Here is a 19,416-nt window from a genome sequence, read left to right on the forward strand (position 1 = left end):
ATTTTATCCAGGAGAAGTGATATTGCCCCCATGCAGCAAATGACCACCCATACTGCAAACCTTCAGTTCCTTCCACACACCTCCAAATTGACTCCAGCTCCAGTAATGTGAGATGTCATATAGAAAAATACTGCACTGAGTGAACACACAATGTTCCTAGAAGTTTTGGGCTGCATTCAAGTTAAAAAGCAGTGCTGGGGAGTCCTCTATCATCTGTGCCTTTCTTCCTGATTTCACACCTCCTCACATATTAAATAACTTTTCAGTCATTTTAAAGTCCTCATGCAGTCTACCTGTCTTTTACTAGGGAATTTATTTAAGTGGATGCCAAAGCAGCACCATAGCAAAGACCCAGATCTAACTAGTATAGATATAACCTTCTCAAATCTCTCCAAATGGAAACAGATGGTGAAACTATCCCATGTTCTTTCTTCAAGAGTTTGATAAAATCACTTCTCTTCTTGTAAGTTAAACCATGGTAAGGCAAGTATGGAAACCATGAGCAATGATCAATTAGTAAATGTAATTCTCATTCTTTCTCTAGATCACACACAGGGAAACTATCTCCTCAGCAGACCTGGGCAATGGATTCAAAGTGCTTGCTCTGCATCTCTCAGGGTAAGATCTAAACTTGCATTTTCTGTATTTTAGCTGAGCAATTTATTTAATTTATTCAATGTGTAAAATGAGCCTACTACTGCCATTTGTACTTTTGCATAGGACTGGCTATATTAAAAGTTGCTGACATAAAGTAATATGAATCCCACCATGGACTGACAGGAATGAAGTGCATAGTTGCTCAGAGGGACCTGGAGTCTAGCAATTGTAAGATGTGCCTGGAAAAAGCAAAAGTATCAGTAGGGCTAGAGTTTGGTTTTGAGTGGAAAGGATACCAGTAGCACATACATGCTGGAATTGTGTGCCCTGGTGCCTCTTGTGAATCTAGCCCAAAGCTTTCCTGTGCTGCCCTGCCAAAGTGCCTCAAGTCAGTCCAGCTGGCAGATGAGAAGCTAGGCCACATCTTATGCTTTTTCTTACAGTTCCCTGAAGGGTTAATTAGTATATAGCAATAAAAATAATTACGTGTTGTTTTTACAGGGCTTATCATCAATAGTGCCTAACCTTAGTTTTAGAGAAACTAAGACAAAAAAAGCAGTTATTTGCCCAAATTCACACATCTAGTGAGGCTTAACACTAAAGGCAGCTTAGTTTTGTGTATTGACTTTTCTTTGCACATGCCCCCAAAGTCTGACTTTGCAACTGAAGAATTAAAATTAGCCTGCATTGCACATTTCTGAAGACTTGTATAGCTAGAAATTTGAAATACCGCAAAATATTGCATGAAAAAATATCTCCATTGAAAGTGTAAGAAACTTGAACAGCCTTCTCCTTCATTGGAGAAGGGTTTTAATCCAAGAAAAAAAAACATACTCTCCCATGAGTGTGTATAGGATAAATAATTGTAGTGTAACCTTATGACACTACAGAGCTGCATGACTACAGGAAATACACAGGCACAGGACAGGCTCCACTGGAAGAGTTTCAGAGTCGAGTATTTGGTAATACAGAGACAGCAGTGCACTCAGTCCCTTCTGCATTTGGTTTTCGTGGGGTTTACAAGAGACAAGACAACAGGGAATCATAGCCCTCCTCTCCATACTCAGGAGAAAGACAAAAATATGAATCTTGTTGAAATCTATAGCATAGTGATAATATCTGGGCTTTTTTTCAGGAGGGGAGTAAGATTGATTTGTAGGTACATCCATGTCCTCTTGCCATAATTTATTTTGAGAAAAATTATTAAGTACTGATTTTCAAATCTGACCTGTAGCTAATTCCTTAGGTGTATGGCTATAATGGAATTTATTGGGTCATGCCCTTGGTCGTCTCTTCTTCTGGACAATTTATTTATTTATAATGTTCTTTGCCCATCATGCAGCATTTCAGTTATATCCCTTTCAATATGTGAGTCTGTTGAGGTTCTTGCAGTGCTTCTAATTCTGCTAGCTGCCAGAAACAGCTCTGAACATCAGCTAAAGCCTGAGGTTTTTTAATTTTTTTTTCTTGTGTATCTGTGCCTTGAAAATTGTTAGTTACAGCTGCACAACTTCTGAACTTTGTTTTTATCACCTAAAGAACTAACGATAGGGTGTATTTTCCCCTCTAGTGATCTGCTACCTGGCCTTTTAATTTTTCATCCCTTTTCATCCCTTCTGCTTCCTCCTACAGATGCTTCCTCCCCACCTCTCTGGTCTATAATTTCCCATTATGCCTTGTAGCATTCAGTCCACTGCAGGAGGTATTAAATCTACTGTAGAAACAGGAAAAGTCGCTACCAGCTTCCCAGCTGTGGAGGATCCCCACAAGGAGGGGAATTCTCTGAGTGAAAAATGGGAGAGAGTGTTCTTGTGGCTCCACCTGTGCTGCACAAGCAGAATCAAAGGATTGATGGAGAACCCAAGCAATTGTTATCTTGTTGGAGGAATATCTGTTTGAAGGATGTGATGGTAACTCAGAACGTCACTTTGGCTGATGGCTCACTGTTGCTTTTTGATTTCCTTACTGTTTCACATTGTCTCTGTGTGACACTTAGGTAAAAAAATAGGTGTCTGCAAAGAGTTTTCAGAGCAACAGTATAGGGGGTGCTTGTTTCCTGGAGATTAGTTTATACTTGGTGTGACTCAACCCTGATAAGATCAGCTTATAAGAGGATAGCTGATCATGATTTCTGATTAGATTTATTTTTCTTTTTATTTCTTTAAAAAGTTTGTTTTTGACCCAGAGTGATATTTTATAGCTTGCATTCATTCCCTAAAGAAGCCAGAATGTTTTTGCAGTCAATAGTGGAAGGATTGGATTTAGAAGGATGAGCTTTCATGACCTATGTATTAGCTCACCTTGCCACATAGCTCACTGAGGTGAGGCTGCCAAGGGGTTCATTCTCATACCCAGAGTGTATCTGTGCTCCAGAGAAAGTCTGTGCCTGAATGCCTCTGGCCTGCAGGACACTCTATATACAGGCTTTTGCTTTCAGGAAAAAGAGTTGAATTCAGAGGCAAAGGCATAGTCTCAAGCTACATAGGGCCAGTGGTTGGGTACTCTCAGAATCCAAGCCCAAGGCTCCTTATTCCTTGGTGTCACCTCACATAAGTGTGTATGGATGAAGCAGGGGGCTTAAAGATCCATGTGCAATGCAGAGAGGAAGACTTAGGTGGGAAAAGACTCAGCCAAGTTAATACAGAACTCTGTTTCAATGACAGCATTTTTGAGCTGACAAAGCCATCACTGCCAAAAATACCAATACTGCCATATTAGTTAAGGGTGACAAACTAACTCCAGCACTGCCACATACACCTGCAAGGCGTTGCAAGCAGCCATTGCAATCCTTTTTTGACAACATATGTGATATATAAGACAGGCAGTTTAGGAGTAGTGTCTGTTAGCCAAGGCTGTTTCCAGGGCAGCTGGAGGATTTACAAAATGAAAAAAAATAATTTGGGGGAAAGTAGTTTTAAAAAAGGAAAAAGAATGTGGATTCCTGTTGCTGAAATTTTAAGAATTATAATTATTTATGTGCAAATTGTTCATTTCTGGTGAATATTTAGTGCATGGAGTAGGTGAGAGAGAATGGCTAAAAAGGAAACACAAGACAGATGAAAAATTTCAAATTTTGAGATCTGTTATTAAAAGCTTTTACTTTGTGGTGGGGCTTTTTTTTTTTGGCTGGTTGTTTTGGATTTTTATGTCAGTTCCTCAGAAGGAAAACAGTTTCTCAGTAAAGTCTGAAGTTGAGTGGTACAGTGAGAATTGGTATGAATTCTATGACACCTACAGTAATTGATGTTAAATATCAAATTTAGAGTAATATGTAGTTTTTGTTACAACTACCATTTCCCTATAGAGATAGTAAAAAATTGTGTCCATAATTAAAAGACAAGTCAGAGATATGTAATAGTTCAAGTTTACAGGTTTACAGTACATGATGGTATATTCCAAAGTATTTCTACTAAAACTGTTGATGTTTAGGAAGAGAAACTTTTTTTGAGGCAAGTCTGAATGTACTCCCTTCCAAGCAGGATGCAATTCTCAGTGTTCTCTTCTCCCACCTTCTGCCCACACAGATTATGTGAGAAATGTTTCAGCGCCTTACTATATATAGTCAAGGCTTCTTACTCTCCTGCAGAGGTCAGTGGGAGGTGCTGAAACCGAGATGTGGGAGGAAATGAGCCACGTGGGAGTGAGCTGGTGCGTCCTGAACCTGGGAGGCACAGGGAAGAGATGGGTCAGCTTCGTCTGTCACATCCAGCAAACGGCTCAGTGGGGGTGCAAGGGAAAGAGTTGGTGCAAAAATAAGTGTTGTTAATAATTGTGTGGAGGTGGAGTGGGGCTTTTGCTTTAAATGAGATGTTTGAGCTGTCTAATGAAGCGGAGGGGAAAGGTGGGACTGAAAGATGCCAGTTAGAGGAAACTGTGAATATGTTTGCAGCTCCCCTTTGTGAGCTGGCAGAGTGTGTACTGGGACAATCTCCAAATAGGTTGGGCAGAAATGATGTAGGAAGAGTCATGTATTCCAGTGATTTATGATAGGAAATTTCCCATGGCTGAAATACTTGTCATTACTGGATTTGTCTTTCTCTTGTAGTAGGTATTATTGTTACAACATATAGTTGACCAGACAGTATTCCTCAACTTTCAGAACTTTCCTACCCTCTAGTTGAAATCTGGTAATGAAGAAAAACAAAAATTTCAAGTGACTTTCTTAACAGTTTGGTGGATTATTTTTCTGGTTTTGGGGGGGTTTGGTTTTGGTTTGGTTTTTTGGGCTTTTTTGGGGAGAGGTTTTTGGAAGTTTTTTTTTTTTTGTTTGATTTGGTTTTTTTAACAAAGTAATTTTTTTTAATTGGAAGTGTCTATCTGCACTAATGATTGACTCTTACTTGCACTGAGATCTAGCTTGAACATCTGAGTTCTCTACAAACCAGCGCAAAAAAGGAGAGCCTGCTCTAAGTATCTTTCAACCTTGAAAATTCAGGGACAAACTTTCTACTTTGGACGGAAATGAGTGGTGTGTTAATATTTTTTGGATAGGCAGTTTTAATTAAAGGCATATTACACAGCGAAATTGCAGGGGAAATCTCACACAGCTTTGAATGGGACCTGCAAGTTACTCTCCCTTTAATGATATGTTAAGTCTGATGGCTAACCCTGACGCTGAACAAAGATTAGAGCAGTTTCTATGTAACTTGACATGCATTTTTCAAATTTTTTTTTCCTCAGGCAAAGATTCTTTCTGCAAGGAAGGAATATTCATCACCTAATTTTACAATTGGAAAATGCTTTTGCTCACAGAAGTAGACATAAGTGAGGAATTGGACACAAGTTCTCTTGTGTGGAAGACCTTCTTTTGCTGGTTTTAGAATTCAATGAATGTTTGTGAGTTTGTATATGAACCAAGCTCCACTGGGTTGGGCAGTACCCATTTCCAGCTCAAGGAAACTTACTCACCTTTAGGATAGCAAATGAGCAAAGTTTACATTTGTTTATATTTCAATGGTATAATCGTTGGATAGCTTTTTCTTTCAAACCCAGTGAAATGAAGAAGGAGATGGTTTGGACAAAACGCTATGTTTCAGAATTAGAAAGCAAAAGAGTGGAGTAGAAAAGAGGAACTATTTTATTAGGCTGCAACTCATGTTCTTTATTTGGCATCTATTTCATTATCTCCTATTTCCTGATGATAACATCATGTCCTCTCTTTTCCTGTTACCCAAGCACTTTACAGAAGATGTGTTGCATGCCTGTTGGCAGTCATGGACAATTTGACATTCACAGTTTATTACATGACTTGACATCAGTTGTTTTTCAAAATACTCCCTCCCTCATCAGTGGAATACATCTCCTCCTTTCCATTGCTGTCTCACACACTGGAGACCAGCAGATGTTACCTGCAATGAATTTTAAGGCCATGGATCCATTTGTGTGTATCTGGACTGAGCTACCATTCTTGGATATTACCCTTTTTGAAGTCAGGGGTGCTCTGGGTGGTCCTGGGGACATGGGAAAAGCTTTGACTATGACTATAAAAAACTATAACTATAACTATAGTTTAGTTGACTATAAAAATGACTATAAAAAACTATGAAACAACTCTGTTTCAGTTTTTTCCCAGGGTGAGTTTTAAACAGCAGATTTAGAAGAGCTATAAGGTCTCCTGTAATCATGGTGAGTGTCTCGCTGCTTTGTGAGCAGTCTAAACATGTTCTTTGTGTGAGACCAAGAGACAGGTTCCCTGGCTCATGTCAGGTGTGTTTCCATATATAAATATAAAGCCAAGCTGACATCTGCTCTTAAACTTGCTGAGAAAGGTTCCTCTTCACCCTGGAGACTCAATTACCTTCCAAGCATGGTTCCCCCCACTGCCATACAGCACGCAGCTCCCTCTATACAGGAGGCTTGGATCTTGGAAATGTCACCATCTCTGACCTGCTCTGACGCTCCTCTCCCATCTGGTGCTTGGTCACGGTGTCTATCCTGGGCCCTCAGCTAGAGACAAAGATATGCTTTTGCAAGGCAATACACCCACTCTCCTTCTCCACAGCCCTCTGTTCCACTGCTGGGAAAACCTGCTCTCCTCAGAGTGTCTGCCAGCACTGCTGCCTTGGCTTGACCCAGCCTTACCCTGAATCTCAGCCTTTTGGTTTCAAATGTGTGGGTTGTAGCTGTATGGATCCCCAGCACAGAGACTTCTTTACAGCTTTCTCATAGGTACCAACCTGATGGAATCATCACTTCTGAAGTGAAGGGAAGGACCTCCAAAATTATTATCTGAATCTATCCCTCCCCCATCTTTTTTTTTAGTCACCCAGCAGACACTCAGTATCTCATCCTCCCATCTCAACTGGTCATCTTTGGGGTAAGAGAGAAGACACATGTAAGTACCTCACCAATGGGAACAATCAATGACTTCTTTTCAATAATTAGTGGGTTTGGGTCAATGCAGGTCCACAGTCAATGTCAACATTTTCTGTCTGATTAAAGTTTTCTGAGTTCACTGATGCATTTTCTTCTCAGGTTTGACAGTTCATTCTGTGGGGACTCCAGTGCAGACTGTGAAATAGTTAGATTTTCTTTCCCACTTCCACTCTTACCTTATGTCCAGGCATTTTTTCCTCTATTTTTCATTATTTGTTCTACAATGAATATACTGAATTGGGATTGTTGCACATTTGTTCTTTGTTGACATCCATTTGCCCTTTTACCAATGCTTTTTGGTTTTGTCTGGGCTGAGCTAGTGACTTTTAGAGCTCTTTTAGCTATTTCTTGACCCATAAACATGAAATTGTTACCTGGACTTCCTGCAGAGTAAAGCTTGTTTTTTCTCTGACTTTATTTTAAGAAAAGTCTTGTTGGTGCATCCAACAATGCTGAGTAGAGATCCATGTGGGTGCCCAGGCAGCTAACAGAAGAACCTAGTCTGCTTTTTTAACTTTGGGTTTCAGGTTAGGATCACAAACCAAAAATCCTGAATTTCTCAGATGTCTGATTCTGCCAGTGGTCAAACACAGTTACAGGATATCCTGCTTTTCAGCCACCAATCCTAGCAGCACTCACTGCAAAGCTGCTATGGCAGTTATTTAACTTCCAGTAGTCCCTGAGCTGCTCAAGACCACACTTTGTGTAAAAGTGTTTTAAATATTTCATATGTGGATATTAGTTATTACTATGCTGAGCAAGAAGCTGATGTACCCATAGCCAGAGAAAAACTATATTTCATCTGTAATGTATAGAGTATCTATTAATCAGCAATGGTTCCTGAATTGATAGCATGCAGAAGTTAAATATAACCTCATATACATTATTCTACTAAATTCTTTAAATTCTCCTTCTTTTAAGTTACTTTTAGGGAGAAGCTGAGTTACACACTTGATAGAGAAAGTCCATGCTTTTTTTTGTTTATGCAGATAGTAAGACATGCCTTGTCCCTTATGTTTCTTATCAAAGGGAGTGAGTAGATCTGAGAAACACTTGGGTGGGAATGCGGAGAATGAGTTAGGATCTTGATTGTTTTTTCAAGCAGAATCCCAGGGGAAAAAATTTTTTTCCATAGATGACATCACATAACAGTATCATATCACTTGGCTGTTGAGCTACAAAACCACTCAAAATGCCTTCCAGGGCTATGGTTTTTTGTAATTAAGCACCATATTCAACATTAAGAAACAGTTTTCCTACCTTATGATTGAAAAATTTGCAGGATTCCACTGATAATCTTTCTGCACATGACATTTGCAGTGGTTCAAGGCATGGGGCCTTAACTGAGGGACACTAATGTCAAGAAGATGTGGATGATAGAAATATCCTTTCAACTACATCCATCCCTTGCAACCTTTCAGCTTTCATTTGTGAATCCACTGTTGGTTCCTAAGGCAGCAAGTGTGAGTTTAGGATGATCTGGTCTAAGAGCAGAGACTGCAGAACAGGAAATTTCTGTCCACTGGAGCTTTCTATCTCATCTGGAACATCTAGTGCTTCAGTGGGTGGGAAATACTATGGCAATAAGGAGGCAGAGGAGAAGGTCTCTAGCTGCCTACGCTTTTCCCCATAAAAGTACACCAGCCTAGTACAATGATGGGAACAGGGGAGACCTGAATAAAAGAACCACTCTTAGACCTTTTGAACTGCAGAAGCATGGATCTTTGGCTAGGACACCTATTGTATTGAACAGTGAGCAGCTGCTGCCGATATGCAATTGAGACCTGAGGTCTATTTAGAGAAATAATTGCTTTAGTTTCCAAGATGCTTCTGGAAATGGGATCTAAATTTCTTATTATAATCTTACCTGGCAAAATACAGTATGTTCTAAACAATAATTAAAATTCTCAAATGAAAAATTCTCAAAGAAATCAGTCTTTCAGGTTTGCAATGGCAAAAAGTAGGAACAAACAATCCTCTTGTAAAAAGGAGAATATTATTTTTGTCCTGTTCTCTCATCAAAGTGAGGAATGAAACACCTGCGCTCATCCTTTCTGGAGTAGTTCTTGGGACTATATTTTTCACTGGGAGTATCTTTCCTTCGAAATAAAAATGTCAAAACCAAAGAGAAATAATTTGGATACCTTTGTTTTTCCAGTCCACCCCACAGGATATGATACAGAATGCTGTATTGTTTACATTTCTCCAGATTAACTATTTCATTTTGGTAATTCTTTTTTAAGTTGTTCCTTCTTAAATTATTTTAAAGGGATAGTGCTTCTCAAATGCATCTGAAATTACATGAAGTTTTTTAAACTGTGGGCTGCTAGCAGTTTCTTGCATCTTGCTGTTAAAGGCCCATGGTCCTTTCTTATGCTGATGATCTTAATAATACTTTTTCAGAATGGCAGAACTGAGAGTGCACACAGTGAGGGAACAAGGTAGGGCCCTAAATGCACAAAATAATCCTTCATATGAGTATAATCTTCTAGTCACTTCCTAAATACTATCTAGTACTGGGAATCAGGACATTGGTTAAGAAGTTGTAAATTCTGAGAATTCATCTCCTGCATTTTATAGTTAAGAATTTCTTCCTTTTTTTCTTGTATTTCACAACAAAAATTTCAAACACTTGCCATCTCCCTTTTAAGTGTGGCAGCAGGACTAATAATCTTTTCTAAGATTCAGCTGAAAACAAACTTTCCTTACACAGCATCCAAGTTTTCAACCAAACATAGATGCTATTACTTGTATATTAAATAAAAATAGATGGCATAGCATTTTAGGACTTCACATTTTACCTTTTTATTTCCTTTTTCCCATCCTGTTCCTACTAGCCCAGATGGTTCAGAACTGAGAACTGCAGGATTAAACCTTCAACAAATTTTTTTTTTTCAGAATTTTTACTTTGTTTGCACCTATGTCCTTATAAGTCTTTGTTTTTAAATGAAAATTCCACAGTGACTTCCTAGCAATTCTCTCTTACTCTGAGTATTCACTCAACTTTTTCCAGAAGCATGGATCACTCATTGGTCTCATGGTTCTCTGCTGAAATGAAAGCCTCATGCGTGACTTTTTAAAAAACAGTAGCTTTGATGAGTGAGATAATAAATGTTCAGCCTTTATCTCTTTATCCTCTGGCTGATGCCATGCAAAGATGTGAATATCAAGGAAGAGAGCCAGCTGGGTTTCTGCCCCATACCATAATCGTTCCCTTTGCTATTTATCACACCAAGCACCACAGTACCCTCTTCCTCTGTGAGGAGCCTCCTGATGTGCTGCCAGCTGAATTCTGCTGCTGGCAAGGGGCTTTTGGGGACCACTGTACCATTCATACTCAAAAAATAGCCTCCCACTGCAACACATCTTGTTTCCGTGACACTGTCTTGGGGAAGGACAGTGTCAATTCCCTTTTTGGAATATGGTATCAATGTTCAGTGTCCATGGAGCTTGCCTGTGTTATATCACAAAGCATAATTAAATTATTGGAGAAAGAAAGGGAAACATAAAGAATAATTGATTGCACATTTCTGTGGGCCATCTATTTTCTTTGGAAGGAAAAGAAAAATATCTATTTTTGAGGGAGAATTTCTTTTCATGCCTTACCTGTTTTCCACTAGTGTACACAGATAAGACAGATGGCTCACTGTCCATTTTAAAAATTCCTTTTGTGAATGAAGCTAGACTTCCCAACAACTGAAGAAGTCCAACCCTAGTTAGGATTTTCCTACTGTACCCAGGTCTCCTTTGCCTGAAGGAGCTGAAAAGAATAAATGTGCAGACAAATACATGTGTAGGTTTCCCTTAACAGCAAAAATTAAAGGGAAACACGGTCTTAAACTAGGCACAGGAACATAATTTACCGTCTCTCTGATCCCTACCTAGGTTGAAAATCTGTTCATTTCCCAGGCATTGAACCTGTTCTCTAATTATTTTTTATTTCCCACACCAATTTTTCCTATCTCAGCCTGTTGGAGTGCATTTCAGGGGTGCCTGCAGGTTTGACAAGTTACATCAGCCAGCAGTGAGAAGTGTGGGTGATCAGCATCTCATAATTTTGGACCCTTCTAGCAAGACTTTATTGGCTGGAGTCAGGGAGCAGGGGCAAAGCACTTTGCCCACAGCCGGACTCAGAGTTCTCTCTGCTTTGAACGAGGCAGAGAGGAGCTGACAGGAGGCAGAAAGCCATAAATCCACGCTGTGCTTCACAACCTCAGCAGAAAAATTACACCAGTTTATTTGTGAGTTAAAAAGGAAGACTCAAGAGCAGTTAATGTGTAACCAAGCTGATCTATAATTACCCCAAGAATGCATTTGAAAGCATTTTTAGTGATATAAAATGTAATACCAGTATTACATAAGCACAGCAACAATCATACTGTGTCTAAATGGTTGCATACTGCCTCTTTTGACAGCTGGGGTAGAAAATGGATCACTGGATGGTCATGAAATGAATACTTTCCCTAATCAGAATGGAGAGCTTTATTACCCTTATAATTACTTGTTTAGCAGTCACTTATTAATTTTTTTTTAATCCATGAGTAATAAAATGGGCCTGTTTATTAAATAACATTTTAATTGAGAATCATTTTTAACATGGTGCCAAGCTCTTAATGTTTTCTCCTGTGCAATTACTTAGATAAATGCTTGTATTTCTGATAACTCCATTAACTCCATAAGACAAAGAAAGACTTCCCTGGTATAAAGCCCATATAACAGGCTCCCAATGCCTTAGTTCTCTCAAACAGCTATTTTTTAACATATTCCTATAGAATATTGCTTATTTTACTAAACCATTTTCACAGACTCCTGATAGATACTGTGTATTTACAGCTCATTTGAATTCAAATTTAATATTTTTGCTCAGCTAAATTTATTATTGACTGCACTGGAAAGCTTGCATTTAAACATTTTTTTAAAAATTTCACATTTTCATTAAAACACACCTCAGAGGCAATGTTGACAAATTGTTTTGCAAATGTCTGCATACTATTTGGCCATGCATAAAACTTGTTTAAAACATTATGAATGTTGATATAATGTTGAGTAAACGTTTTAAATGTTGATTTCTAAATAGTAATGATCACTCTGAGGAAATGCAAAGGTTTTTCTTTTGTCTCTACAATAAAATCTGGACTTCAGGGGCAGGGGACATTGTTTGATTTTTTTCTCTTTGCTTCAGTTTTTTAAAGTAGGATCAGCATAATCAGGGTGCCTCCTTGTTTACACAGACATACTAGCACAGTTTCTCGTTTTGTCTTGAGACCGAAACCCTCACTCTGGTCAAAAAGAAAGATGTCTGTCCTTTCACTAAGACGGAACATGAGTAAATCAAAGACCCTGTGTTTGTGGAAGTAAAGCCCTCTTTGGCCATGCGGGCACTTAGTTTTGGTATAGGTATTGGCCTAATGAAGTACACATTCAGGTAATAGCACAGGACCTACAGATTCCCTGCCCAGTGCCAGCTGATTTTAGTGAGCCTCTGCAGATTTCTGCTCACCAACATTTTCACTCTTATTCTGTAAATACATATTTTCTGGATTTCCTATTTTGTCCCTAACATTTCTGTACAGGTTAGAGGTTAAAATTGGCCATCCTACATAGCAATACAAATTGTCTAATGAGACTCATTTTCAAACACGGGCTTACAGTAAAGTTTTCTCTGTCATTTTTAGGATGGTGGACCTTGTGTCCTAGGGATATCTGGAACACTAGCCTTTCTAAAGTCAGTACAATTTTGTTAGGAAATTTAATCAATGTGAGGCATCCCTGTATAAGGGAAACCATTTGTTCTCTGATTTCAACAAAAACCTTTTCTTTGGAATTATTCTACTCTGTGGTAGTTACCATTTCTCAGTAAACACTGGATACATAAATTCAGTTTAAACCTAGTTTTGAAGGACAATTGAAGCAAACTAAGGGTTCAAGATGACTTAAATGAGAAACAGAATCTGTTCTGAAATTAACATTTCCATTCACTCACAGGAAAAAAGGGAAAAAATGAGAAAACCAAATTAATTTGACTGAGAACCGGTCTACAGACCCAACTGATGGCTTGTCTGTATGTCAGATACATTAAGCAATTTGCAAAAATTGAGATGTTTTCCTTGTTTTTTGTGCTCCAGATCTTTATTTGCATAGTTTGTTCCTTTGGGTGTTTTTGGGTTGGGTTCTAGTCAGTCTTGGGTGATCAGTCTCATCATCCCTTTTAACTTTGCTCAAATCTTCTCTGCTTATAGTTATATACTGTACCATGTAGTAGAAGCACTGTACACAATAAAATTACCTTTGATTCTTACAAGAAGAACATCCTTCACCTGGCATTGCTTCCAAGTGAAGCCTTGTCTATATTGATATTTCTGTGTATTTTCTCCCAGTTTATCTCATAACAAAGCAAGGTGGAATTGAATACATATTTTTCATGTGGTTAGAAATGAGATTTGAGATCTGTATCTAGATCCTGGGGCTTCTTTGGCCTTTTTGGATATTCTCTCCAAGACAAAGATGTTCCAGTGTTGAGTTAAAAATGATGATTTGAGAAATTCCCTGGAGTGCTGCCATTTAGGGCAAATATTATTGTCTCTGTGATGTGCTGGCCAATTTCCAGGAGCATTAAAAGCAGCATTGAATTGTCTCTGATATTGTCAGAGCCCTTTGGAAGCTTTCTAAATTGACCTAGAGGTTTATCAACCTTAGTTTTAGGGGGAAACTGCAGTGTCACTTGAGCACAGAAGCCACAGACAGTTCTGGGCAGTGTTGCTAAACTTCTGAAAACCAAATCCACTGAGGTCATTGCCTGACAAGGGAAACAGCTCTGCTCATGGCTGTCTTATGGTCCTTTTCTTCATCCATTTCAGCTGGGAAACACAACCTGATATTTGATGGTCACGGCCCTGAAATCAACTTTGATAGTTTGGTTTTACCTACAATGTCTGCTTTTCTTTCCTGATAAAACGTAGCAAAAGCTCCTCCTCTCACCCTGCTTCCTGCTCTCCCCACACAGATTTTTATCTGATTGTCCCTGTTACAGTTCTAGGAGACCAAGTTTTAAGTTTCCCCTCTGCCTATGGAGGAGAACCTGTATTTGTAGTAAGAGAGCATGGTCATTTGATTGAGCTGCTGCTGCATTGGTCATTTGGAGTAATGCTGTCTCTGTCTTGCCTGTTAAATCCTAACAGCTTTCATCAAGTGGGGAAGAGGCTTGAAGCCAGGTCCTGTAGCCGAGGGCTTTTCCTGACACAATAGAGTGCACAGGAGATGTAGGGATTCAACCAGCAGGGTGCACAAGTAAATCTGGGTTTGCTCAGGCAGAGGAGGGATATCTCTGTGGATGCACAGTGTGCACATGGTCTTTAACTGCTGGCTTGGGGAAAAGAAAAAAAGGGTGCTGACTTACTGGGGAAACATACTGAGGGGCTGCCAGACTGAGGCGGGAGAGGAGTCTTGATTTGAGTCTGGATTGTTCTGCTAAGTTATCTATTAATATAACAGCAAGACATTTTGTGCATCAGCTTCCTTGACAGTTGGGTCTGAGGCTTGGACCCTGTCTGAGCTGCTTCTTCCTCTCTGAAAAAGCATCCTGATGTGAAGATTGCCTTATCATGACAACCTCAACTCAACTGAGTGTTTGGAGACATTCTTTAGATAAGTTTCCTTTTTGCATGAAAAAAAAAAGAAAGAAAAATGAGGAACATTGGTGCACTAAGGATTAATAGAAATTTTTCTTAAACAGTTTTAAAGTCTAAGAGACTGCTACTATATCTAGCTGCTCTGGTTTCAAGGAGAGAGGCAAACAATGCTTGTCAAACTTGACTCTGAAAAGACACTAGCTTTTTCTGTGGTGGTATCCCTCAGTTTCCATTGCACTGACTTGTCCTATTTTAAATTTGTAATGAAAGAAAAAATTCTAAAGCTGGTAATCGTGTGCCTTCCTTGTATAAAAACACATCTTGTTTTTATCATCAGTAACCTGCACTACATAAGAGCTCTGACACATACATTTCAGGATAGATTAGGAATTGCCTGCTCCATTTGCATAACATTAAAATCACTGTCTAGATACACAAAATAAAATGAATACCTTCCTGATTCTCTAGTATGGGCTTGCATGAAAATGATTTTACCCTTTTTTTCATGAAAGCAACAGCCCTTTTCTTTATTTAGTAGATTGGAAGAGTAGGATTTGATAGCTGAGTGAGGGAATACCTATGTAATTCATTTTTCTTGAACAGCATGCTTACTGCATTTAAAAAAATATGGGGTACAGGCAGGGGGGAAGTGTTGCAAAAAAGCATATGGAGAATGTGACAGGCTGGCCATATCTGAGTCCCCATCATTCCTTGCAGCTGTCAGAAGCCAACCGCTCATCTTTCCAAACCACAGGCTCATGCTGGTAATGATATGATTTCCTCTATCTTGTGTTTTGTGTTTGTGCTCCAAGAAAAGCAACCCCCTCAAAACTCTACACACTCAGTTAATCAAGATAGCATTGGCTTCTCTCATCCTACTGTAGTGATTCTTGCAGTGGTGGGACAAGGATCTGGGGGCTTCATCTTCTGTCCCAAGCAGTGTTCACTGTCATTCACGTTTTTCTTGATTGCCTTGAGCTTTGTCCTCTTTCTGACTACTAAGTAGCACACTCACAAACTGAAAAAAAAAAGGAAGGGAACTTCATATAATTTGGTTTCATACTAGTATAAAATATTTATTATTTCACTTTCTTGAGAAGGTAATCTGCATATTACAAGAAAAAAAAAATGTAAAGTCAAGATTTTTTTTTCCAGTTGTTGCGTTTATCATCACTGTTTTGTATTGAGGGCTTTTAAAATCCTGGCTCTGTCAATAAGTGTTGGAAAGAATTGATATCTTACAAAGAGAAGTAAGGCTACACTGGTGTTGAAAGTACTCATGTTCACTGATTTCTTATGATGGGGAATAATTTCCAGTTTATTCTTCAAACAGCCATCTTATAGTCCACATGAAGCCTCCCCCACTATATTACAAGTATAAATTTCAGTCTTTCTATGCCTATTAAGAACAGGATATTGTTTTTAGCTTTAAGAAACCTTAATTCTGGCTTACTCAAGGCCAGAGAATGAAAACTTCCAAACAACAAAAGAAATGGTAGACTGGGAGGTGTTCCCAGTGAGGAGCAACATGGGTGAGAGCAAAGATTCGTGTTTGGAAAAGATATTGTTTCTTTTGGTGGAGGCAGGTTGCAAAGGCCCACTGAATATCAGAGCTTACACTTTGATAGGCAATAAAGATCTTACATTTTGATAGGTCAGAAAGGTCTCAAAAAAACCCTCAGATTCATTTGTTTTAAGCGATGGAATGAATTGTGGATGAAGGTATCTAGGAAAAGATTCTACTTGCTTAAAGGGGTAGGACAACAAAATAAACCCTCTATCCATATTCTGAATGATCATGACTGGAGCTTGTCATGATGAAAAATAATTTATGAGAAAGAATTTTGCAGTAATCAAGATACAAGGGGATGAGAACACAGAGTTAGCTGTTAACTGTTGGATGTATAGAAATAGTTCTCAAGTGTTTGAAATAGTCTGAATGTGAAAAACATGAGAGAGTTCTAAGTTCAGGATGGGGATTTGGGGTGACAATGAGAGAAAAGAAGCAGGATGCTGATTTTGCATACTATTATTCAGAAGGAGGTAGTGGTCAGAACCCAAGGGAGAGAAGTGACATCTGGTTTGGCACTGTTGAACTTGGGCTTAGAGAAGTATTCTCAAAGGCATGTTAGAGAAGGCTGAATTTTCAGTTTGAACAGAAATTTACAGAAACTAGACAGTCTGTGAGTATGGAATTGCTAGCTAAAACTTTAATTGGAAAAGTACCTTACATTGTCTTATTTTGGAGAAGTGTGGGATGAAGAGGTCTAGGACAGATCCCAGAAGTCTGCCCAAGAAAAAGGTTAAAGAACAAGTGGAACTTCCAAAGATCATAATGAAACTAGGAGGAGAATCTAAAGTCAGCACTGGTTTTGAAGCCATCAAGACAAAGGGAGATAATGTTAAAGAATGCAGACAGGGCAAGAAGGAAAAGTGTAACAAATTCTGGCTGTTAAATTGGCTGTAAAGTGATCATTAGAGATTTTGACCAGAACAGCTGGGGGTGGTGAAAAGGATATCTCTATATCCTTGCCCATACTGATTATACTTCACAGGCATCTGGCTTGGCTACCGTGTAAGACAGAATATTGGGTTAGATGGTCCTCTGATCTGACCGAGTTCAGCTGTTCCCAATTTCAGTGGAGTAAAAGGTGCAGAAACTAGATTAGACACTCTTAGGGTGGAAATGGAATACAGGAAATCTTATCAGTGCTTGCAGACAGTACACTCAATGTGGTCAGATACAAAGGGGAAATGTAGGAGGTAACTAGCCAGGCAAGGGAAGTCAAGAATGGGAAAGCCTGCTGTAGAATTGGCATGGGAACAGGGGAGATGGATTAGCACAAGTAATGAAGGGAGTAAGAATGGGTGTGAGGGAGATTGAGGAAAGATTTGGTGGACAGAGCTCCTGGGGAAACTGGAAGAATTAGAGGAAAATAATTGCAAAATTCCTGTGCCTGTGGGAATGGTGAAGGGAAGTTGCAGGACATATAGGAAGAAAAGCGGTCTGTTGGGAGTGCAGAGGTCACACCAAACCAATATGCAATTGTTACACCTTTGCAAATTGTAAACAGAAGTGACAGTGAAGTAAAATTGAAGCCATCTGATATTAAATTATTAATATAAGGATGCAATAGAAGCATTTTTGTGCACACCCAGCTTGCAGTAATTTCGGTCAGGCAGCTGTACGCAATGGTGACCAAGTGCTACAGCTGCCTCAGAATAAGTAAAGAAAGCACAATTTTCTCAGTATTTTGGATTTACCTTTAGGGCTGCCAAATGTGTGCCTCTTCCACTCACACTAGGGGCTGCTGGATAGGTCCCTGTTCCTACACTGCATCAGCAGCAGCCAACTCTCCCCCACTCAACCTCCACCTCCCTTGTCAGTGGGAGACTGGGTGTGTAGATTGCTTAGTCCTGAGTAGTCCCACATAGAGCCCAGAAATCCAGAGTATAAAATGGGTTGGGTGGAAGGTATTAACAATTCCCTGGAAAAAGTGTTTTTGGAGACTATTCTTCCCAAATGGTCCCAAATGGTCTAACTGAATTTTGGAAGTCCATGCCACTGTATACTGGCTTTCCTCTGGGCAGTCTGAAAATTCCACCCTGGCCAAAATAGCAAGCTTCTGGCAAATTAATCCTAACAAAAGTGTCTTAATTTGCCACAGAACAGTCAATTTAAACTACTTAAAATACACTGAGATCTTAACTCACTTGAGGGATACAAATGTCAGTATGTAGTGGTATAAAGGTATCTGATAAACTGGAAGATATTTTCACCTGGCACTACTGGAGATTGGAAAGTGAGGTTCCTCCTCAAAAGCCAAGCTCAGCAGACACGTTCTGACTCTGCTTAACTATTTCTGCAGGAGGAGAGAAATGAGAACCCTAACTACAGTTCTTTAGAGGGTGCAAGTAGCATTTTATTACATTATTCCATTATGCATTTATTCATAAGATAAATTAAAAGCTGTGCATGTTCATGATTTTTTTTCTTGCTTTGCCTTAATGTAGTTAATAATCTGAAGTTACTTGTTTTTTGTAAAGCATTTCTATTCTTAAATTTTTAAATATTATAATGCTTCTAATATTTCTTCATGTTCTGAATTCTTCATGGAAGGAGAGGCACTGAGAGAGTACCCATAAAGGTGGTTAATTTGTTCAGTTTTGTATATTTAAATAGCATTCTTAACTTTTTCCTGATTAATTTTCCCTTGAAATATTACCATTTTCAGTCTGAGATCTACAAGAAAAAATCTCTCTTAGAGTAGACCAAACTAGCCCTTTTATAGCTACCTAGTTTGCCTTTTTGCTTTACTGAAGTGTGGAATCTAGTTATGATTGGGATTTGAGAGTTTTGATTTTATTCTTGGGGTTTTTTTTGTTTTTTTAAACTAATGCTAACCTGTAGTGGCAACCACAAGAACAACAAAGTCAGGAAAACTTTTTTTGGCAAATGATTTCAAAAAGTATTTCTAAAATAGAAGAAAAATAGAAGAAAAATTATGAAACTGCAGATTCTGTGGTTCTGAAATAATGGTCAAATTCTCATCTCCTTTCTTATTTCAAAGTCAGGCTCCATTGCAACCATCAATTGCAAGCAACAGTTAAGACACAGAGCTTGAAGATAACAAAACAGGTCCCAGGATTCCCTGGAAATTTGTAGCTATTTTTCAGACATACACACAGAGAAATACTCCAAGAAGTTAAAAATAACAAAAAAGCAGATAAATTAATGTGGAATATTGACTGCTTCAGCTGAGCTCAGTAAGGACCATTGTTCACTGACTAAAAAACTGGGTCATATACGTGGATG

General features: G+C 38.9%; 1 protein-coding gene across 2 annotated transcripts in view; it reads left to right on the top strand.

Annotated features, from left to right (window-relative positions):
• Positions 1-19,416, top strand: part of IKZF1 (IKAROS family zinc finger 1) — a 100,314-nt gene that overhangs the window by 267 nt on the left and 80,631 nt on the right. For both annotated transcript variants that reach the window (XM_026791800.2, XM_074546193.1), the window contains exon 2: positions 545-618. In XM_026791800.2, coding sequence (XP_026647601.1) covers positions 585-618 — 34 coding nt within the window. In that variant the 5' untranslated portion in view covers positions 545-584. The remainder of the gene's footprint in view (positions 1-544; positions 619-19,416) is intronic.

Source organism: Zonotrichia albicollis, chromosome 1 (genome assembly GCF_047830755.1).
Source record: "Zonotrichia albicollis isolate bZonAlb1 chromosome 1, bZonAlb1.hap1, whole genome shotgun sequence".
NCBI classification, from domain to species: domain Eukaryota; kingdom Metazoa; phylum Chordata; class Aves; order Passeriformes; family Passerellidae; genus Zonotrichia; species Zonotrichia albicollis.